Genomic DNA, 17,222 nt, shown 5'->3' on the forward strand with positions numbered 1-17,222 from the left:
TGAGCTGGGCTTGGCTCAAGCCAGTTGCCATGAGTATTGGGAGGAAGACACCCCGTGAGGGGGCACAGTCTGGTCCTTTGCCCCTTCACTCTCCCATCATCCAAACTCGGCCTTCTCTCACTGCTTTTGTTGGAGGAAGAGGGCTCCACAGTCCCACTCCCTTGCAACAGAGGTCAGCAAGATCTGCGGGGCTCTCTTAGACGGCCCCTGGCTCCACCGGAACGGAGCAAAAGCGGTATCTGCGGTCACTACGTCCCAAGCGGCAAAAAGGCGACGTTTCCTTCCACGTCCAGACACGGCTCTGTGTCCTGCAGGCTCCCTCTCCTCAAGAGTCCGCTGAGGGCTGCCGTCGAGCCCACACTGCCTCTTGAGCTTTGTGTCCGTTGGTTATCAACCTCTGAAGTCTCCCCCTGCTTGCCTGGGGTGCCCCCGGGGGGGCTGCTGGATTTGTCCGTGGGGGAGGATGGCTGTTCACTGGCAGATTCAGAGTCATCAGTGGTGCCCAAGGTCTTGGATTCGCTGTTCTCCTCCTCCAGGGGGCTCTCTGTCTCCTGCTCAGTGTCCGACTCCTCCCCTTCCTCCTCCTGCAGGATCAGCTCAAACTGGAACTTGTCAGGACCTCCGCCACCCTTTTCGGATCCAGGCACATCAGGGGGTGGTGAAGGGCTGTGGGGAATCATGCTCTGGTACCACTCTCGGTTATCTTCCAGTGTGTCCAGAATCTCCTGGGCGTCTGGATGCACCAGGTCAGCCCAGGTTTCCCAAAGCGGATGCGCAATGTAGTCAATGAATCCCACCTGTTGGAAACAAAGGGTCAGAGGCAATGTTCCCTCTAAGCTGTGGAGTCCTGTGAGCAAGAATGCTTCTTTGTGAGCTACTGGCATTAAAGTTGTGAGCCAGCCATTTGGCTACTGCATAAATTAGTCTGCTCTGGAGCCATCCTGCCTGAGCTAGGACAAAAATATGTGAGCCAGAGGCTAAAAAACTGTGAGCTAGCTCACACTAACTCAGCTTAGAGGGAACACTGGTCAGAGGAGGCTGTGACGTGGCCATTCCCAGGGAGGCCCTGCAAAAGCCCCCCACCCACCTACCCACCCAGGACCCTCCTTCACCTCCGACAACCATGTCTCTTGTTCCGTACTCAGGGACAACCTATAACAGCTTATTTATTTAAAAACACGTATGGGCTGCCTTTCTTCCTTACGGAGCTCAAGGCAGCTTACAAAAGAGATAAAATACATAAAAACAGATTATGTACAATACATAAAACCAAAATTTGAAATCGCAACTCGGGACTGCTTTACCCAAAATGCATCCCTAAACAAAACCGTCTTCTCCCTTCTCTGGGTCTACCCTTCCCAGCAAATCCAAAATTTCGTGCCTGCAAAACACAATCTACATCGAGGGTGGCCAAACTGCGGCTTGGGAGCCGCGGGCGGCTCTTTCACACAGTCTTAATTAAATGTTAATAAAAAGCAAACTCGCATATTTTTCAATCAAAGCGTGTGCGTGATACTTGTTCATGTATCGCGGCTCTCAAACATCTGATGTTTATTCTGTGTGGCTGTTATGTGTGTGTGTGTGGCAAGTCTGGCCACCCCTGATCTACATGCTGGAAAACGGGGGGACCCATTTGTGTGATCGGGCCAGTTCATTCCCATTTGTGGCACTGGCCTAAATATCCTGCCTCCAGAAAATCACGTCCCAGACCATTCTGTGAACCCCCCGCCTCTCTTCTCATTTCCAAGCAGAACGAGCCATTCATGTGCCCTTTTCACTGAGTCTCCCTGTGCACAGAAGTCCTCTGTCCAGAGCCTCTTTAAAAACACCAGTCACAGTCCCAGAGCGCTTCCCTGGAATCTTTGCTGCTGCTTCTCCCTCTTCATGAGGAACTCAGGGCTCGTCGAAGGACTCTGGGCACCCCCAGGCAATCCAGGGAGGCAGGAAGGTGGCACCCATCCTCCACACCTCCCCACCCTGCACCATTGGGAGGCAGGGGTGTGTGTGGAAATGCTGCCTTCCTCCTCTCAGCCAGTGCGCATCCCTCTTCATCCCCCCCCCCGTCCCCCTCGGAGAGAGAAAAGGAACAGGCCCCCTCCCCAACGTTAGGCTTCCCGGGTAATCACCTAAGGTCTCCTAGTGAATGGGCGGCCCCTGACATCAAGCCTCCATTTCTGTTAGGACAGGAAGTGCGAAGTCTCTTTTCCCCAAGCCTTCCACCCCTCTTCAACAGGCCTCCCTCCCCCTCTGCCTAAACACCCAGAGAACAGCCAGCGGCGCTCACCTGGGACTTCTCAACGGAAGCGTTGTGCTTGTCACACATTGGGCTGATCTCCATGCCCTTCTCTCGTTCTCGGTCCCCCTGGTGGAAGAATTCCACCATGATACGGTCCGTCCACTGGCGGTACAGCTCCAGAGGCTTCGTCGGGTTGCTCAGATCTGCACAGTGGACGATGTTCTGCAGGACCTGGGGTGGGGTGGGGCAGACAGTGACAAGAGTTTCAGATCAGCCAGAACTCGAATCCAGGAGCACCTCAGATATTAACAAGATTTGTAGGGTAGGAGCTTTGAAGAGCCAAGGTTCCCTTCATCAGATACAAGCAGTGAGACTGTATCTGCTGCAGACCCCTCCCTGGCCGGGGCTCACGTACCAAGTTCCTCCCTTTTCCTCCTATATCTAGGGCAATTTTGATACCATATTTATTCAATATGTGGAAGGATGGGCAAATATTCACTTTCTGTTTTCACAGAAGTACATATATAGGTAAAGGTAAAGGTTTCCCTTGCTCGAAAGCCAGTCGAAGCTGACTCTAGGGTTGTGGTGCTCATCTCCATTTCCAAGCTGAAGAGCCAGTGCTGTCCGAAGGTGTTTTCCATGGTCATGTGGCCGGCATGACTAGACGCCGAAGCGCACGGAACGCTGTTACCTTCCCACCAAGGCGGTACCTATTTATCTACTTGCAATTACTTGCTTTCAAACTGCTAGGCTGGCAGGAGCTGGGACCAGAGACAGGAGCTCACTCCGTCTTGCGGCACTCAGGTCTCGAACTGCTGAACTATCGACCTTCCAGTCTGCAGTTCAGTGTCTTAACCACTTGAGCCACTGCATATATATATATATGCCTTTACAAAAATACAGAGTACAGCTACCTCTGCACATTCACTAGCCTTGTCTCAAATTTTAGATTGTAAGCTCTGCACATTCACTAGCCTTGTCTCAAATTTTAGATTGTAAGCTCCTCAGGGCACAGACTTATCACTTTGTACTTTGATGGCATTATGGACTCTATAAAAAACCATCCTTCACTATTCCCTTAATCCTAAAACATGGGGGTCTTGAACTCAGGACTCTGGGAGCCACAGCCCTGCACACCACAGCCACAGCACCATCCCACAAGGGACGACTCTGGGATTGCAGTCTACACAGAGGCAGGTGACTGAGAGAGGCAATCAGGGCCGGGCTGGGGCTATATAGACTCTGTCTCTGACTTGGCTCCTCAATCCCAGCAAGTTGCTCGACATGAAAGAACCTAGCTCTGTGTTGCCTGCCTGGTGAATCTCAAATTCTGGCCCCACTGCTTGCTTGTGAATGTGGACCTCCGGCCTGCCCACAGTTGCACTTCCTGCCTGTGACCAGGCCATTTCAGCTTCTGGACCAGGGAGGCTGGTCTAACCAGACTCAGTACCTGCTGATCCTGCCACTCATCTGCCTTCCACCCCTTTCCTCTTCTCCTCCCGTTCCTTCACTGATGAGACCAGAAATTGATCCCACATCAAGCCCAAGACAAACCTGTGCATGTGGATAACATCTATAGTTGTCTCATCCGTCCCTTGTTAACGAGACCAAGGATACTCCAGCGGTTCACAGTAACCAGTCACCCACCCAGACCCACCCAATGGCAACACTTTGACATCCCAAATCAGAATTTGGAGGCTTCATTCAACTGTGCTTCTCTTCTCCTCTCCCTTCCACTCCAAGGGGAGACTTCAGCACTTATTCAGAATGCCCCTTCTCCTCCCGAACCCAATATCACCTGAATGCGGTCTGAGTAATTGTCCAAAAGCAGGACTCCTAGACTGGTCACTTTCTTGGTCTCCACCATTGTCTTCAGATCGGCTAGGAGGTTCATGTGCTTGGACATGTCTGTCGCCAGGACCTGTATGAACCCACAAAAAGTTTTGCTTTACTGTTTTGAATGTTGTCATCATAACCAACAATTAATGTTCCCTCTAAGCTGAGTTAGTGTGAGCTAGCTCACAGTTTTTTAGCCTCCGGCTCACACATTTTTGTCTTAGCTCAGAAAGGATGGCTCCAAAGCAAACTAGTTTATGCAGTAGCCAAATTGCTTGCTCACAACTTTAATGCCAGTAGCTCACAAAGTAGAATTTTTGCTCACAAGACTCCACAGCTTAGAGGGAACATTGCCAACAATCCAGAAGAGACAGAGAGAGAGCGCAGTGCAAGAGCGCAGAGAGCCAGAGGAACAAAGGGCGGGCTTTCAAATGAAGCTGGAGCGTTTCACAAAAGACAAAATGGGAGGTAGCTATATTAATCATAGTACAACCGATCACAAGTCCTGTGGTACCTTAGGTACTAAAAATAAAAAGCATCTTGTGGCAAAAGGTTTTATGAATCCACACAAGAGCTGTAGCTCAGTCGGAATGTCTATGAAGACAGAGAAAACCCTGGGATGACTGGGGGGGTGGGCCTATAGCAGACCCCCACCATAAAATCACTATTATTTCCTACTCCCTTTATTTTTACCCAGAGACTCTCAACAGGACTTTCCATGCTCAGATTTACGTATTTCCTCACAAGTATATACCTCCTTTACATATAATGCTACTCCTCCGCCCTTCCTTATTTGTGTCCCTTTTAAATATTTGTGTCCATTAAGCAAACCCCAGAGGACGGTGGAAGACAGGAAGGCCTGGCGTGATGTGGTCCATAGGGTCGCGAAGAGTCAGACTCGACTGTGCGACTGAACAACAAACCCCTCAATCCTAATATTCCAGTTGTGAGTGTCATCCCACCAAGTTTCAATAACGCCTATTAGGTCACAGTCCCTTTCCTGTATCAGGACTTCCAAGTTCCTCCTGCTTGTTCCCCATACTCTGTGCATTAGTGTAGAGCCATTGGAATCCATGTTTGATGCACCCTGAGGTTTTCGTTTCTGTATTTACCTGCGAGTTAATGTTACCGAGCATATGTGCCACTCCCCGCGAAACTTTAGTGTTCTTATCTCCAGTTATTGGCATCGTACTAGGCTTTGAATTTTTGTCTTGCCCCCCCATAGGATTTAGTTTAAAGCCCTCCTTAATAGGTTTGCAAGGTTCTTACCAAACATGTTTTTTCTACCCTCGTGAGGTGCAAACCATCTCCTAATAGAAGAGCTTCATCTCGAAAACATAAGCCATTTTCCAAACATCCAAACCTTTCCTGATGACACCATCTATGTAGCCAGTCATTTATTTGCAGTATTCTTTCCCTTCCTAAGTCATGGTGTTCAACAGGAAGAACTGACAAAAACACTTCTTGTGCTCCCAGGTCTTTCACCTTTTTACCCAGAGCCACATAGTCTCTTTTAATATGTTCTGGGCTGTGCCGGGCAGTATCATTTGTTCCCACATGGATGAGCAAGAATGGATAATAATCAGTGGGCTTGATGAGTCTTCCTACCCTTTCCGTCACAACCTGGATGTGTGCACCTGGTAGACAGCATACCTCTCGCGATGACAAGTCCGGTTGGCACACTTTAGCCTCTACCCCTCTCAGTAGGGAATCCCCAATTACCAACATATGCCTTCTTCTATATACGGGAGCAGGGAGTGGATACAGCATTGCCTTGTACGTTTGTAATCCTACATTCTGCGTTGCTTGCTCTGGGCCGGCCTGAGCAGTTGGCTGTTCGCATTGTTACTCAGTTTCTTATTCCTAGCACTATTACATTATTCCTTTTAGACATCATATACTGTACATTCGCATAGTTGAACACATTGTCATTCAGTTTTGTACTTTTAGTCCCAGATACAATGGTAAGGCGCACTGAACCACAAGGAAAGGTTTTATGTTTTATGTTATAAATGTTTACATTTTTTTTTTAAAAATGTCCTCTTGACATCCTATATTGCATGATTACATTTCCCTCCTATATTGCATGATTACATTTCCCTCCTATATTGCATGATTACATTTCCCTCCTATATTGTACGATTACTTTTTTCTTTCTTTCTGTACTCTTTTAACTTCCTTCATTCTCAGTGAGAATGGGAGGCTATAAATAAATGGATAAATGAACAAAGACAGGAAATCCAAAACTGGTGCATTCTCTACAGAATGGAGATTTTACATTTTGTTGCATATTTGAATCAAGAAAGATCTTGGCTCTCCACTCCTACCTGGCGCCACTCACTACTTTTTAATTTAGTAACAATATTAATTTAGTAATTAATGCAGGAAGGCATACATCTGATCTCTATGTCTGCTCTCAGTTCCATGCAGTGCATTCCCTTTTCAGAGTGCTGAAAGTGGCTTTAGAGAGGCATTACTCCCCACGGAGTATCCACATTTCTTTTTCTGTCAGTTTCCACCCCTGGTCAAACAGGTAGTGCAGGTTTTCGAAACAGTACACACAAACCTGCAAAACCTGTTTGGCCCATGGCAAAAGCTGTTTGGGTAAGCAGACTACAAGCAGGGGTCCCTCTTTTAAGCTGCCTCCCGCGCTAAAAATTTTGACTAAAAGTTTCTTAACTCACATTGGGCCTCCATTATACTTTGCCCACCCTCCCCTGAATTCCCAGCCAAGACCCTCACCATGTCGATTGCCATCTTGCGAAGCATCTGCCGCTCTTTCTTGGAGAGGTTCTGGAAGATATCACAGTTTTCCTCTTGCAAGAGTTTGAAGCCCACAGCCAAGTGGTGGTTCTCTAGCACCGAGGAGTCATTGTACATCAGGGCCAGTTCCGAATCTGGGGCACCAAAGGAGGTGGGAAGAGAAACAGCATGACTGGTGGGATGCAGATGAACAGAGGCACATACAACACTCCCTTACACTGAATCAGACCTCTGGTGCATCCAAGTCAGGCTCATCTACTTTAGAGAGCTGCTGCCAATCTACGGAGACAGTACTGATCTTGATGGACCAATGGTCTGATTCAGTAGAAGGCAGCTTCATGTTTTCATGCATTAAACCATAAAATCAAATTCAAAACAACGAAAACAAACAGCAAATAGAAAAATTCATTAGGGCTCGAGCCAACCTGACCAAAAACCCTAAAAACCAGCCACAGAACCAAAGATAAACCTCTTCCCAAACAAAGTACACCAGAACACCAGAAGCAGAAAGTCTGACACATGAACACACATGAAGCTGCCTTCTACTGAATCAGACACACCTTGGTCCATCAAAATCAGTAAGTACTGTCTACTCAGACTGGCAGTCTCTCTCCTGGGTTCCAGGCAGAGGTCTTTCTCATCATCTACTGCCAGATCTAAAGGAGATACTGGGGACTGAACCTGGGACCAAGCAGATGCTCTACCACTGAGCCATGGCCCCAACCAGCTCTAGAGGATAATTAGGTCACCTCCAAAGGGCCTCCAGAAGAGACCTGCTCAACCGATGGCTGGAAGGCCCTCAATGAGAGGTAGTCCAGAGCCTGGGGCCACCATGGAGAAGTCCCTCTCCCATCTGTCCATCCATCTCACCTCCTGCAAAGTCAAAATGTAGAGAAGGCCAACCACAGACGCTATTAAGTTATGGGCAAGTCCCTATGTGCACAGGGTGTACTAATGTAGTACTAATTAGTACTAATGTATTCATTCACACGTTACCAGAACACAGGTTGGGTGCAGGGTCCCCACCCTGCGTCCTATGTAACAGTCACATCTGCGTGACAGGTTTTCTTCAGTTTCTACCTGCATGGTGCCAGACTCAGATTGTGACTGTGGCACCCCTGGAGAAGGGGCTTAACCCCGCCCCCCCCCCACATACACACCATTTTCCTGACCTGGAACAGTCCATGGGGGGCACTATTTGGTCTGCTGGGGAAATGCAACGTGACAAATGGCAGACTCCCAGAGAAAACAGCAAAAGGGGAAAGCCTAAGGCCTTCTCTGTATGTGCCGCAGTCACGATCCGAATCTGGCACTGTGCACCAAAGAGAACCCACACTTCACCTGTCAGGTTGGAGGACCCTACTCACATTTTCCATAATGTGCGAATCAGTTTCTGACACGATCATTTCAGTTCCTGAGATTAGGCTCCTAGATTCCTGGTCCTGCACAGCCCACAGCAGGAGGCAGCTCACCACGGATCACTGGGACCACGCAGTGCCTGCCAGCTGCCTGTTGCTGAGATTCTTGCCAAGAACACCACCCTCAGTCTGTTCCTTCTAGGGGTGTCTTGGGGGCCTTAAGGAACGTAGCAGACTCTTCCTTTTTAAGAACCATCCAGCATAATCTGAATACCAACTACTGCATGTGTGGCTCCCCCACAGGGCGGGTAACACCACCAGCATGGTATTGGGGGCCCTGCATATGCTTCTGGATTGGAGTGCCCACGGGGAACTCGCGGAGGCCATAAGATCACCAGCATCCGTGTGGCAGATGCGAAACCCAGCTCCCACGACCTGGAGGTCCTCTTTTAATGAGAATCCCCGCATTCCGCTGACACCTTTTAGATTTACAACAAGCAACAACACCCCCCAGAACAAAAAAAAAAGGCGACCCTGCAAGAGTGAAGCCAGCCTAGACCTGCCCTGGGCGAGACATGAATTTCAAACAGTGATGCTTCTTTCACCCTCAGCCGGAAGATCTCATGGCCTGGGAGGGGAATGGGAGGAAGGGCAGGGAGGAGAGGAGGGCAGGGAGCTATTCCCGCGGGGCAGCAGAGGACAGGACTCGCAAGAATGGGTCTAAATGAAGGGCAGGAAGGTAGCGGCTGGCTATTAGGAAAACCTTTTTTTACAGGAAGAGTTGTGCAACACTGGAATTAGCTGCCTCGGGAGGTGGTGAGCTCCCCACCGCCGCACTGGCAGTCCTGAAGCAGCAGCTGGACAAACCCTTGTCAGGGATGCTCTAGGCTGACCGTGCACTGAGCAGGGATTTGGCCTAGATGGCTTGCATGGCCCCTTCCAGCTCTGTGTGATTCCAGGATTCTATAATGCTGGATCAAGAGAATGGGTGGAGAGACGTTAGCGGGCAAACGTGGCGCACTCACTGGTGTTGATCAGAAACTGGTTGGAGACACCCGGGTGGTCCACGTCGTGGATCGCAGCTGCAAAGATGGCCGCCAAGATCTCCAGGTCGGTGAAGACAGCCTGGGAGAGACGGGAAGAGAGGTTGTGAGGATCCCCTGAGCAGAAAGAGTCACCATTCGACCAGTGCTCATCTGTTGTGGTGTCTGGCTCAGGGCCCACATCTGGGTGAGCCTTACTGGGGCCTGGGGGACCAGCTTCCCTCCATGAGATGGTGGGTCGGTGACATTTTAGCAGTGAAAGGGACCTTTCCCTAGCAGTGCCAGTCTGTCCTGAAGGAAGAGCAGCTGGTGACACAGAACTCTGGATCCTGGCACCCACATCAGCATCAGAAGGCCCACACCCCCAAGTCTCCCTCCCTCTCTCCCCACCACCAGGGCTCCTCGGAGAAGCTCTTAAAACTTTCCCTCAGTGCTCCCCTTCACCTCCAGAGCTGGCATGGAGAGCAGCACGTGTGTGGACTGGGCCACATCGGCAGCGTGGATGTTGTTGTGATAGGCCACGTCGAGGTGGTAGTGGTCCTCGAGGGTCATCAGGAAAGTGATGAAAGTGTCTGCAGGGATGTGGAATGTTTTCAGCAGGTCCCTCTCCTGCAAGAGTGGGGAGAAGCGTGAGTTTCCAGGATTTGCGTTTTTCTAAATTGCATCTAGATTTGGCCACTACGGCAACACAGAAAGGTGCCAGGCATGGATGGGGTTGTGGTGGTGAGGCCTGAGCATCTCACTCTGTTCCCCCGATAGCAGAGGGAAGTTCAGGCTCCCTCCTCTTTGCTGCCTTGGCAGGTGGCTCATGGGCAGTGCCACAGAGTTCCGTGGGGGGTGTGTGTGGCAATGCTCCCTCTAAGCTGCGGAGTCTTGTGAGCAAAAATTCTACTTTGTGAGCTACTGGCATTGAAGTTGTGAGTGAGCAATTTGGCTGCTGCATAAATTAGTCTGCTCTGGAGCCAATCCTTCCTGAGCTAAGGCAAAAATGTGCGAGCTGGAGGCTAAAAGAATTGTGAGCTAGCTCACACTAACTCAGCTTAGAGGGAACACTGCCCAGGAGCCACCTTGGCCCAGGCAGCTGCTCACTCTGGCAACTTCATCTGAGCACAAAGAGCCAAAGCAGATGCAACCTGGGAGGTCTGTGATCAGGCCTCCCTATGTGTTCTTTTTTCAAAAAACAATTAATTTATTTATTGAAACACTTATATCTGGCCTTTCCTCACGACTGAAGGCAGTTTGCAACATACTTCAAATGCATTAAGATGCAAAATGGACTAAAAACCTTTATATCCTGCTTCATCTCCTTAGACTCACAGAAGCTAACAAGCCGACAAGAAGTTGCAAGGGGGACCCAAAAGCATAAGTGAAAAACTGCCGGATGGAACTTCGAACTGGATCACTGTTTTTTAAATCAGGGTTGCCAGCCTACAGGTGGGGCCAGGAGTTCTCCTGGGATTACCACTGGTCTCCAGGCAAGTGAGATCAGTTTCCCCGGAGGAAGGGGCGACTTTGGAGGACGGATTCTAGGGATTCCCTTCCCCGTTCAGCTCCCTCCCCAAACTCTGTCCTCCCCGTGCTCCTCCCCCCAAATCTCCAGGGCTTTCCCAAGCCAGAGCTGGAAGACAAGAAGTTGTTTCCCTTTTTTAAATTTTTTTTTAATTTATTGAATGACAAAACATATACAGATATTGATTTAGAAATTTAAAATTATTTTAAAAATGACTCTGACTATAGTGTCTCTCAGGTCATCTGGGATGCAATGAAGGCATTGGTCAAGAAGTTGTTTTCCTGGTCTCAGCTCCCACTACTGTCCATTGAGCCCCCTGGAACTAACAGCAGTTTCAAGGAGATGGTTTAGATCAGGCAAAAGAGTAACTGGGTGGGCGAAGGGTTAAAGTCTTCTCCTGCAACGCTGCTGGCCCTGGTCCAGTTCAGGTTGCCCTTAGAGCCAGAGAGCCTTCCTCACGGCCCTCTAACATTGCCCTGAACTGCTTCCACACTCAGCCACACACAGCCTCCCTCCCCCATAGGGATCCCAAGTCCCCCCGGGGGGCGGGAAAACCCCCGCCCCAGAGGCCTGTTCCCCGGTGCCGCTGGATCGGGCCCCGGGGAGAACTCCTCCCCAACGTGCGCATCACCAGGAAGTGATGCGGGCACGCTGGGGGCGGGGCCACGGCCATACAAGGGAAAACTCTATGGTTTTCCCTTGTATGGTCGTGGCCCCGCCCCCAGCGTGCCTGGCGTCATAACGTCACTTCCTAGTGATGTGCATGCGGCACGCGCTTTGCACACACGTGCGCGCACCGGGAACCACCCAGGAGTCCCCCGTGGAGGAGGTAAGTGCCACTTGGCAACCCTACCCCCCCACCTCCCAAAAAATCTGGCTGAAATTCTATGCCAAGCAGAGAGGTTACTCATCAGCACTTCCACAAAATTCTCCCAGAAGAGACAACTTACCTGGAAGATGCTGTACATCACAACCGTCAGCGGCCGATGGCCAGAGTACTCGGCTACTTTGAACACGTCGAGGCCCCACTTGTTCACCGCTTCTAGTTCCTGGAGGAAAGGTAGGCGGGGAGGGGGGGTCACTGGGGCCAACACTGGCCATCAGGCCCATAGCTACAGTGGGGCATCTCGGGGCCCGGCCCCCTGACCGACTGCCAATGCCCCTCAACTTCCCATCCAGCCCAGGCGCTCCCTTGGGGGCATGTGTAGGGGTGTGTGCGGGGTGCCCCCTGACTTATTTAAAGGCCCCCCGAATTTAAAAATCCTGGCTACGGGCCTCCTGGCCATACCTTCCCACTTGGGGTAAGGGTGGACTGTAAACTAAATATGAGCAGTCAGTGTGATGCGGCGGCAAAAAAGGCAAATTCAGTCTCGGGCTGTATTAAAAGGGCCATAGCATCGAAATCGCAAGAGATCACAGCCCCTCTGTACACTGCCTTGCTCAGGCCGCACCTGGAGTACTGTGTGCAGTTCTGGAGGCCTCGCTTCAAAAAGGATGTGGACCAAATCGAGAGGGTGCAGAAGAGAGCGACGAGGATGATCAGGGGTCTGGAGACTGAGTCCTATGAGGAAAGGCTAAGGGCCCTGGGAATGTTTAGTTTGGAGAAGAGGAGACTGAGGGGAGACATGATTGCTCTCTTTAAATATTGGAAAGGCTGTCATTCGGAGGAGGGCAAGGAGCTGTTCCAGTTGGACCCAAAGCAACGGGTTTAAACTACATGCAGAAAGGTATCGGCTGGATATTAGGAAACATTTTTTCACGGTCAGAGTGGTTCAAAGGTGGAATCAGCTGCCTAGGGAGGGGGGTTAGCTCCCCTTCACTGACAGCTTTCGAGAAGAGGCTGGGCGAATATTTGTCACAGATGCTTTAGGCTGGTCCTGCATTGGGCAGGGGGATGGACTAGATGGTCAGTATGGCCCCTCGGGATATTTGGGGACAGGGTTGGCTGCCGGAAATCTTATTTCCCTCTCCGGCCCCTGAAACTTCACAAGACGTCAGTCACACACGGCTTAGCCTCCAGAGCTGGAAACACGGGGCTTTACATCGGAAAAGATGCAGATCTGAAGGGTTCAGGACATTGGTGCAGAAGTGCAGAAGGCAGACACCCGGGAGGGACAGTGGCATCCCTGCCAGAGGTAGTGGCGAGAGTGCTGGACCAGAGAACTGAGAGTCAGGACTGAGTTTGCCCCGACCTCCTCTAGATGGCCTTTGGGCCACCCTCAGACAAACTCTCTCGGAGGCCCCTGTGAGGATCAAGGGGAAGGGGGGAGAACCACTTGGGAGGAACGGCTGAATTCAAGCCCAGTAGCCCCTTCCAGGGACCAGCAAGATTTCTGGGGTAGAAGCTTTCGACACTGTCAGATCCTTTGGAAGGAAGAAAACTGTTGTGGATGGCCGGGCTTCCCGCCCTCCTCACCTTGGCCAAGGGCCCCTCCTGGTCCGTCTTGACCCCAAAGCGGGGGATGGCAGTACAGCTGAAACTGGCGCCGTGCATCAGCTTCTTCACGCCGCTGATCTGCGACATCGGGTGCTTGCCTTCCTCTTCGCCCTTCTCCCTGGAAACCGAGCTGGGAATCTCCACCTCATGCTGCTTGTCTGGAGGGGGCAGAGAACACACCGCTGACGAGGTCAGGCCTCTGCCAGGGGACCCCGAGGAGTCTGGTCCCTCCACGAGGAGGAGGGCAGTGGTGGAGGCCCGGCCTTGTTGCTTGCTCCTGGCCCGCCCTTGCCAAACACAGATGCGAGTGAGCGATGGGCATGCCCCGAAACCCTTGGCGGCACACAGTGGAGCCTCCCAGCAGGCCACGCCAACGGCGAGGGTGGCTCCCACAAGGCAGAGAGTCCACAAACCGCACTGGACAGCGACACTCAGCTCCCCAAAGAAAACTCCTTGCTGACAGTGACAAGGAGACCCTCCTGTTCGAAGACTGTGCTCCCCCAGTGCTCAAAGTTTCCCCCAAGAGGCAAAGGAGACCCCTACCCACCCAGCCCCCCCAAAGGAGTGTAGTCTTCTTCTTTAGAGCCACATCTCTGAAGCCAGGTGCTGGAAAAGAAGCCAGTGTAGGAATGCTCCACCCCGCAGCCCCGCACCACCGCCCTGCTCTTCGGAGGGAACTCCCCCCCCTCCCCAATATGATGGAGACACAAGAATTGACGTCAGCAGAGGCTAATAATATTCCCGGAACCATGGCAACAGGAGACCAGGCCTGCTGGAATGTTGGTCCATCCCAGGAAAAGTGATGCTTCACAGAACAGACCGGGTCTCTTGCGCTGTCCCACGGACTTCTCTCTCTCTTTCTCTCCCCACCCCCAACACACACACACACCCTGACACACACAAACGTGTGTGATGCACAAGCAAAACAAATCACACCCATCAGCAGGGTGGAAAACCCAAGGCACTTGTGTGCTCTATGCAACTTTGCCCCGACATTTTAAAATCGGTTTGGAAGATCTGAAAGGATCGCTAGGGAAATTGCTGACTGAGCCCTCGGTTGAAGGCATATTTTTGGTCCTAGGAGGGACGCCCGAGGCAACCGCCACGCTCTGCTGCCGGGGTCAGTTTTCGCGGGAGCTGCTGCCCTCAGCCTGATCCTCGAGCCACGGGGTGGTCGCTGGGATGGCAGTGGGGGAGCCCGCCAAGACGACGGCAGCCGGGAGGATTGCTGCAACGGCCCAACTTCCTTTGGGTCTGTTCAGGCCCCAGCACAGCTGCCGTCAGCAGGTCAGCTCTGTCAGGGAAACAAAGCTGCTGGTACCGCCTGAGATTCCCTCCAAGATCGTGTGCAGCAAAGGAGGCGGGGGAGGAGGTGGCTAGGCCCCCTCTCCAGGCTGTGTAGGACAAACCCCGTGTCTGGGGGGGGGGGGAAGAGCCCCCTTCCTTCTCCAGTTCTGCAGCTCTGCAAGCCTTAAGCAGGGCAGACGGGTGCAGCAGACACGGGTGGTGCTGAGGGCAGGGGCGTGGGCATCCCTGGACCCTACGAGCACTTTTTAGAAGAAGAGGAAGGAAGGAAGAAGAAGAGATTGGATTTATACCCCACCCTTCACTACCCCAAGGAGTCACAGAGTGGCTTACTATCTCCTTTCCCTTCCCCTCCCCACAACAGACATCCTGTGAGGTAGGTGGGGCTGAGAGAGTTCTTTCCAGGACTGCCCTTTCAAGGACAGCTCTTGTCAGAACTATGGCTTGCCCAAGGTCATCCAGCCAGGTGCAAGTGGAGGAGTGGGGAATCAAACCCGGTTCTCCCAGACTAGAGTTCGTGCACTTAACCACTACACCAAACTGGCTTTTTACAAATCTAACCCACCTCCGGGCCTTGCCGATTTCATGCCTACTTTCAAGAGCTGTTCCATTATAGCTTTCGTTTAGTGAGACACTGATTTCCCCCCCCTCTTTCCTCTCAAAATGAAGAAACAAAGGAAGGCAAATTCCAACAGCATACAGATAGACTGCTTCTGCTCCTGGAGTTTTGAACCTGGGGAAATCAGTTATGCCTCAAGCAAGGCACCATCCTAAATCATTCAGTTAGATGAAGCTTTTATAGACTGAGTCTACCTAAGGCCAACCTTGTCTCCTCTGCCTGTCAGCCGCTGTCCAGGGACTCGGGCCGAAAGAGGTCTTCCCCAGGACCTGCTACCCAGAATACCTTTATCTGGACATGTCAGGGATTGAACCTGAGACTTTCTTCATGCAAAGCAAGTGCTCTGCCACTGAGCCCCACGGCTCCTCTAACGACTAGGTTTTGCTCCTAGTCTTATGAGGCTCCCTTATGCCAAGTCAGACCCTGGGTTTCGTCTAGCTCAGTATTGTCGTGGACGGATGGCAGTGGCTCTCCTGGCTCTCAGGCAGAGAAAGGTCTTTCCCAGCACGAGAGACCCCCTCATTTGGCAGTGCCACTGCTTGAACCAAGGGCTGTGTGCATGCAAAGCAGACGCTCCGCCATGGAGCAGCGGCTCCTGGCCAGAACAAGGGTCTGGGTGGTGAGCAACCATACGAAGATGCCGAGTCAGGCCCCCGTCCCTCTGGAGAAGTCCAGCCTCCACCGTGGCCCTCCACGGTCCTGAGCAGAGAAAAGCCCTTCCCGACAGTTGCTACATGAGATCCTGTAACTGGGAGATCACGCCTGGACCATCCCTGCCCGCAAGGCATGCGCGATCGCAAGTTTGCCCGCGGCCAGGGGAGAAGGGGAGGGCTGCTCACAGGACCAACGACTCACCCAGGAAAGTGCTGCTGATGTACTCGGACACCTGATTCCCAGAACGGCTCGTTTCCGACAGGTGGGTCAGCTCCCGATTGAGCATCCTCTTGAACTGGAGACAAAGAAGAGGAGACAGGTAGGCAACGCCAATGAGAAGAGTCGGCACTGACTCCCCGGCAAGAAGGAAATTCGGAACCCCCGCAGGGAAACACTGCAAAGAAGGAGACTGGTGGGGAGGAGAGGATGGATTCTTCGTCCTCAAGAGCCCACAGAAAGGTGCCCGGAGAGAGGCAGAGAGCCCCTGGGCAGGGGGCAGGGGCAGGTCCCCTTCCTTCTCCTCTAAGTTACTGAGCATGCCCCCTGCTGTTTCAGAGGGAAGGGCCTCTCAGGTCACACAGTCCAAGGGCAACATGTTGGCATCTGGGCACAGACCAGACCTTGCCTACTGACTGGCACGCACACTCAGGGAGGCACGCAGGGCACACTGGAGGTCCTATTGCTGCAGGCCCCCCGCAACTCTCTCCCCCCACTCACATGAAGGCTCCCAGAATGGACTTCCAGGGGTCCCATGCGCCCACGTGCATAGCCACGATGCTGAGGCCAATGTAGGGCAGGGTAGAAATCCTACGCATATGCTCCTGACCTGAACTGCAACTTTTCAGACTTTATGTTCTTCCTCATTCGTGGTTGGATTTATGGAGTTTTAGGGGGACAAAAAGCACAATATAGATAAATGTCACGGATCTGCCAAGTCGGTCCTGGTATTCGGACAAGTCAGATCCCCAAACCGGAATTTGAACACTTCTGAAATTCAGAAAAGAATGCTGGAATGTTGCCAAGAATAGGTGCCAAACGTTGACTCTGAAAGGGCTTCAGGGAGGATCAGTGGACGATGATCAGAAAGACCTGGGGCCAGTTCAGATATGCTGGATTTCACACACTTTGGACGGAAGCCACCTTTCAAGTCCTTACTCACAAGAAGACCTGGGTTCAAATTTCCACTCAGCCGTGAAGCTTATTGGAACAGACATTGCCTCTCAGTGTAACCTACCTCACCAGGCCGTTGTTAGGATAAAAGGGGGGGGGGACACCACACACACCGCCGTGCCCTGAGCTCTTTGGAGGAAGGAAGGGGATAAAAAGGCAGATGCGGCTGCTTGTTTGGGGAGGAACTTTTCCATATCGGGCTGCATTCAGCCCCACCCCTTGACTGTTGCTCCTCTTTCACTGTTGTGTTGAAATTTTACATTATTGTTCATTGGGGGGGGGGGGGGGTTT

At 51.9% G+C, this 17,222-nt stretch overlaps 1 protein-coding gene across 1 annotated transcript in view; it reads right to left on the reverse strand.

The window, feature by feature from the left end:
• Positions 1–238: 238 nt before the first annotated feature.
• Positions 239–17,222, reverse strand: part of PDE4C (phosphodiesterase 4C) — a 32,075-nt gene continuing 15,091 nt past the window's right edge. The window contains exons 7-15 of the mRNA XM_015426685.1: positions 15,963–16,056; positions 13,163–13,341; positions 11,697–11,795; positions 9,681–9,845; positions 9,219–9,318; positions 6,815–6,969; positions 4,035–4,157; positions 2,285–2,467; positions 239–797 (exon numbers count right to left, since the gene is read on the reverse strand). Coding sequence (XP_015282171.1) covers positions 249–797; positions 2,285–2,467; positions 4,035–4,157; positions 6,815–6,969; positions 9,219–9,318; positions 9,681–9,845; positions 11,697–11,795; positions 13,163–13,341; positions 15,963–16,056 — 1,647 coding nt within the window. The 3' untranslated portion in view covers positions 239–248. The remainder of the gene's footprint in view (positions 798–2,284; positions 2,468–4,034; positions 4,158–6,814; positions 6,970–9,218; positions 9,319–9,680; positions 9,846–11,696; positions 11,796–13,162; positions 13,342–15,962; positions 16,057–17,222) is intronic.

This window comes from Gekko japonicus, unplaced genomic scaffold (assembly GCF_001447785.1).
Source record: "Gekko japonicus isolate JY-2015 unplaced genomic scaffold, Gekko_japonicus_V1.1 scaffold2550, whole genome shotgun sequence".
Classification (NCBI taxonomy): domain Eukaryota; kingdom Metazoa; phylum Chordata; class Lepidosauria; order Squamata; family Gekkonidae; genus Gekko; species Gekko japonicus.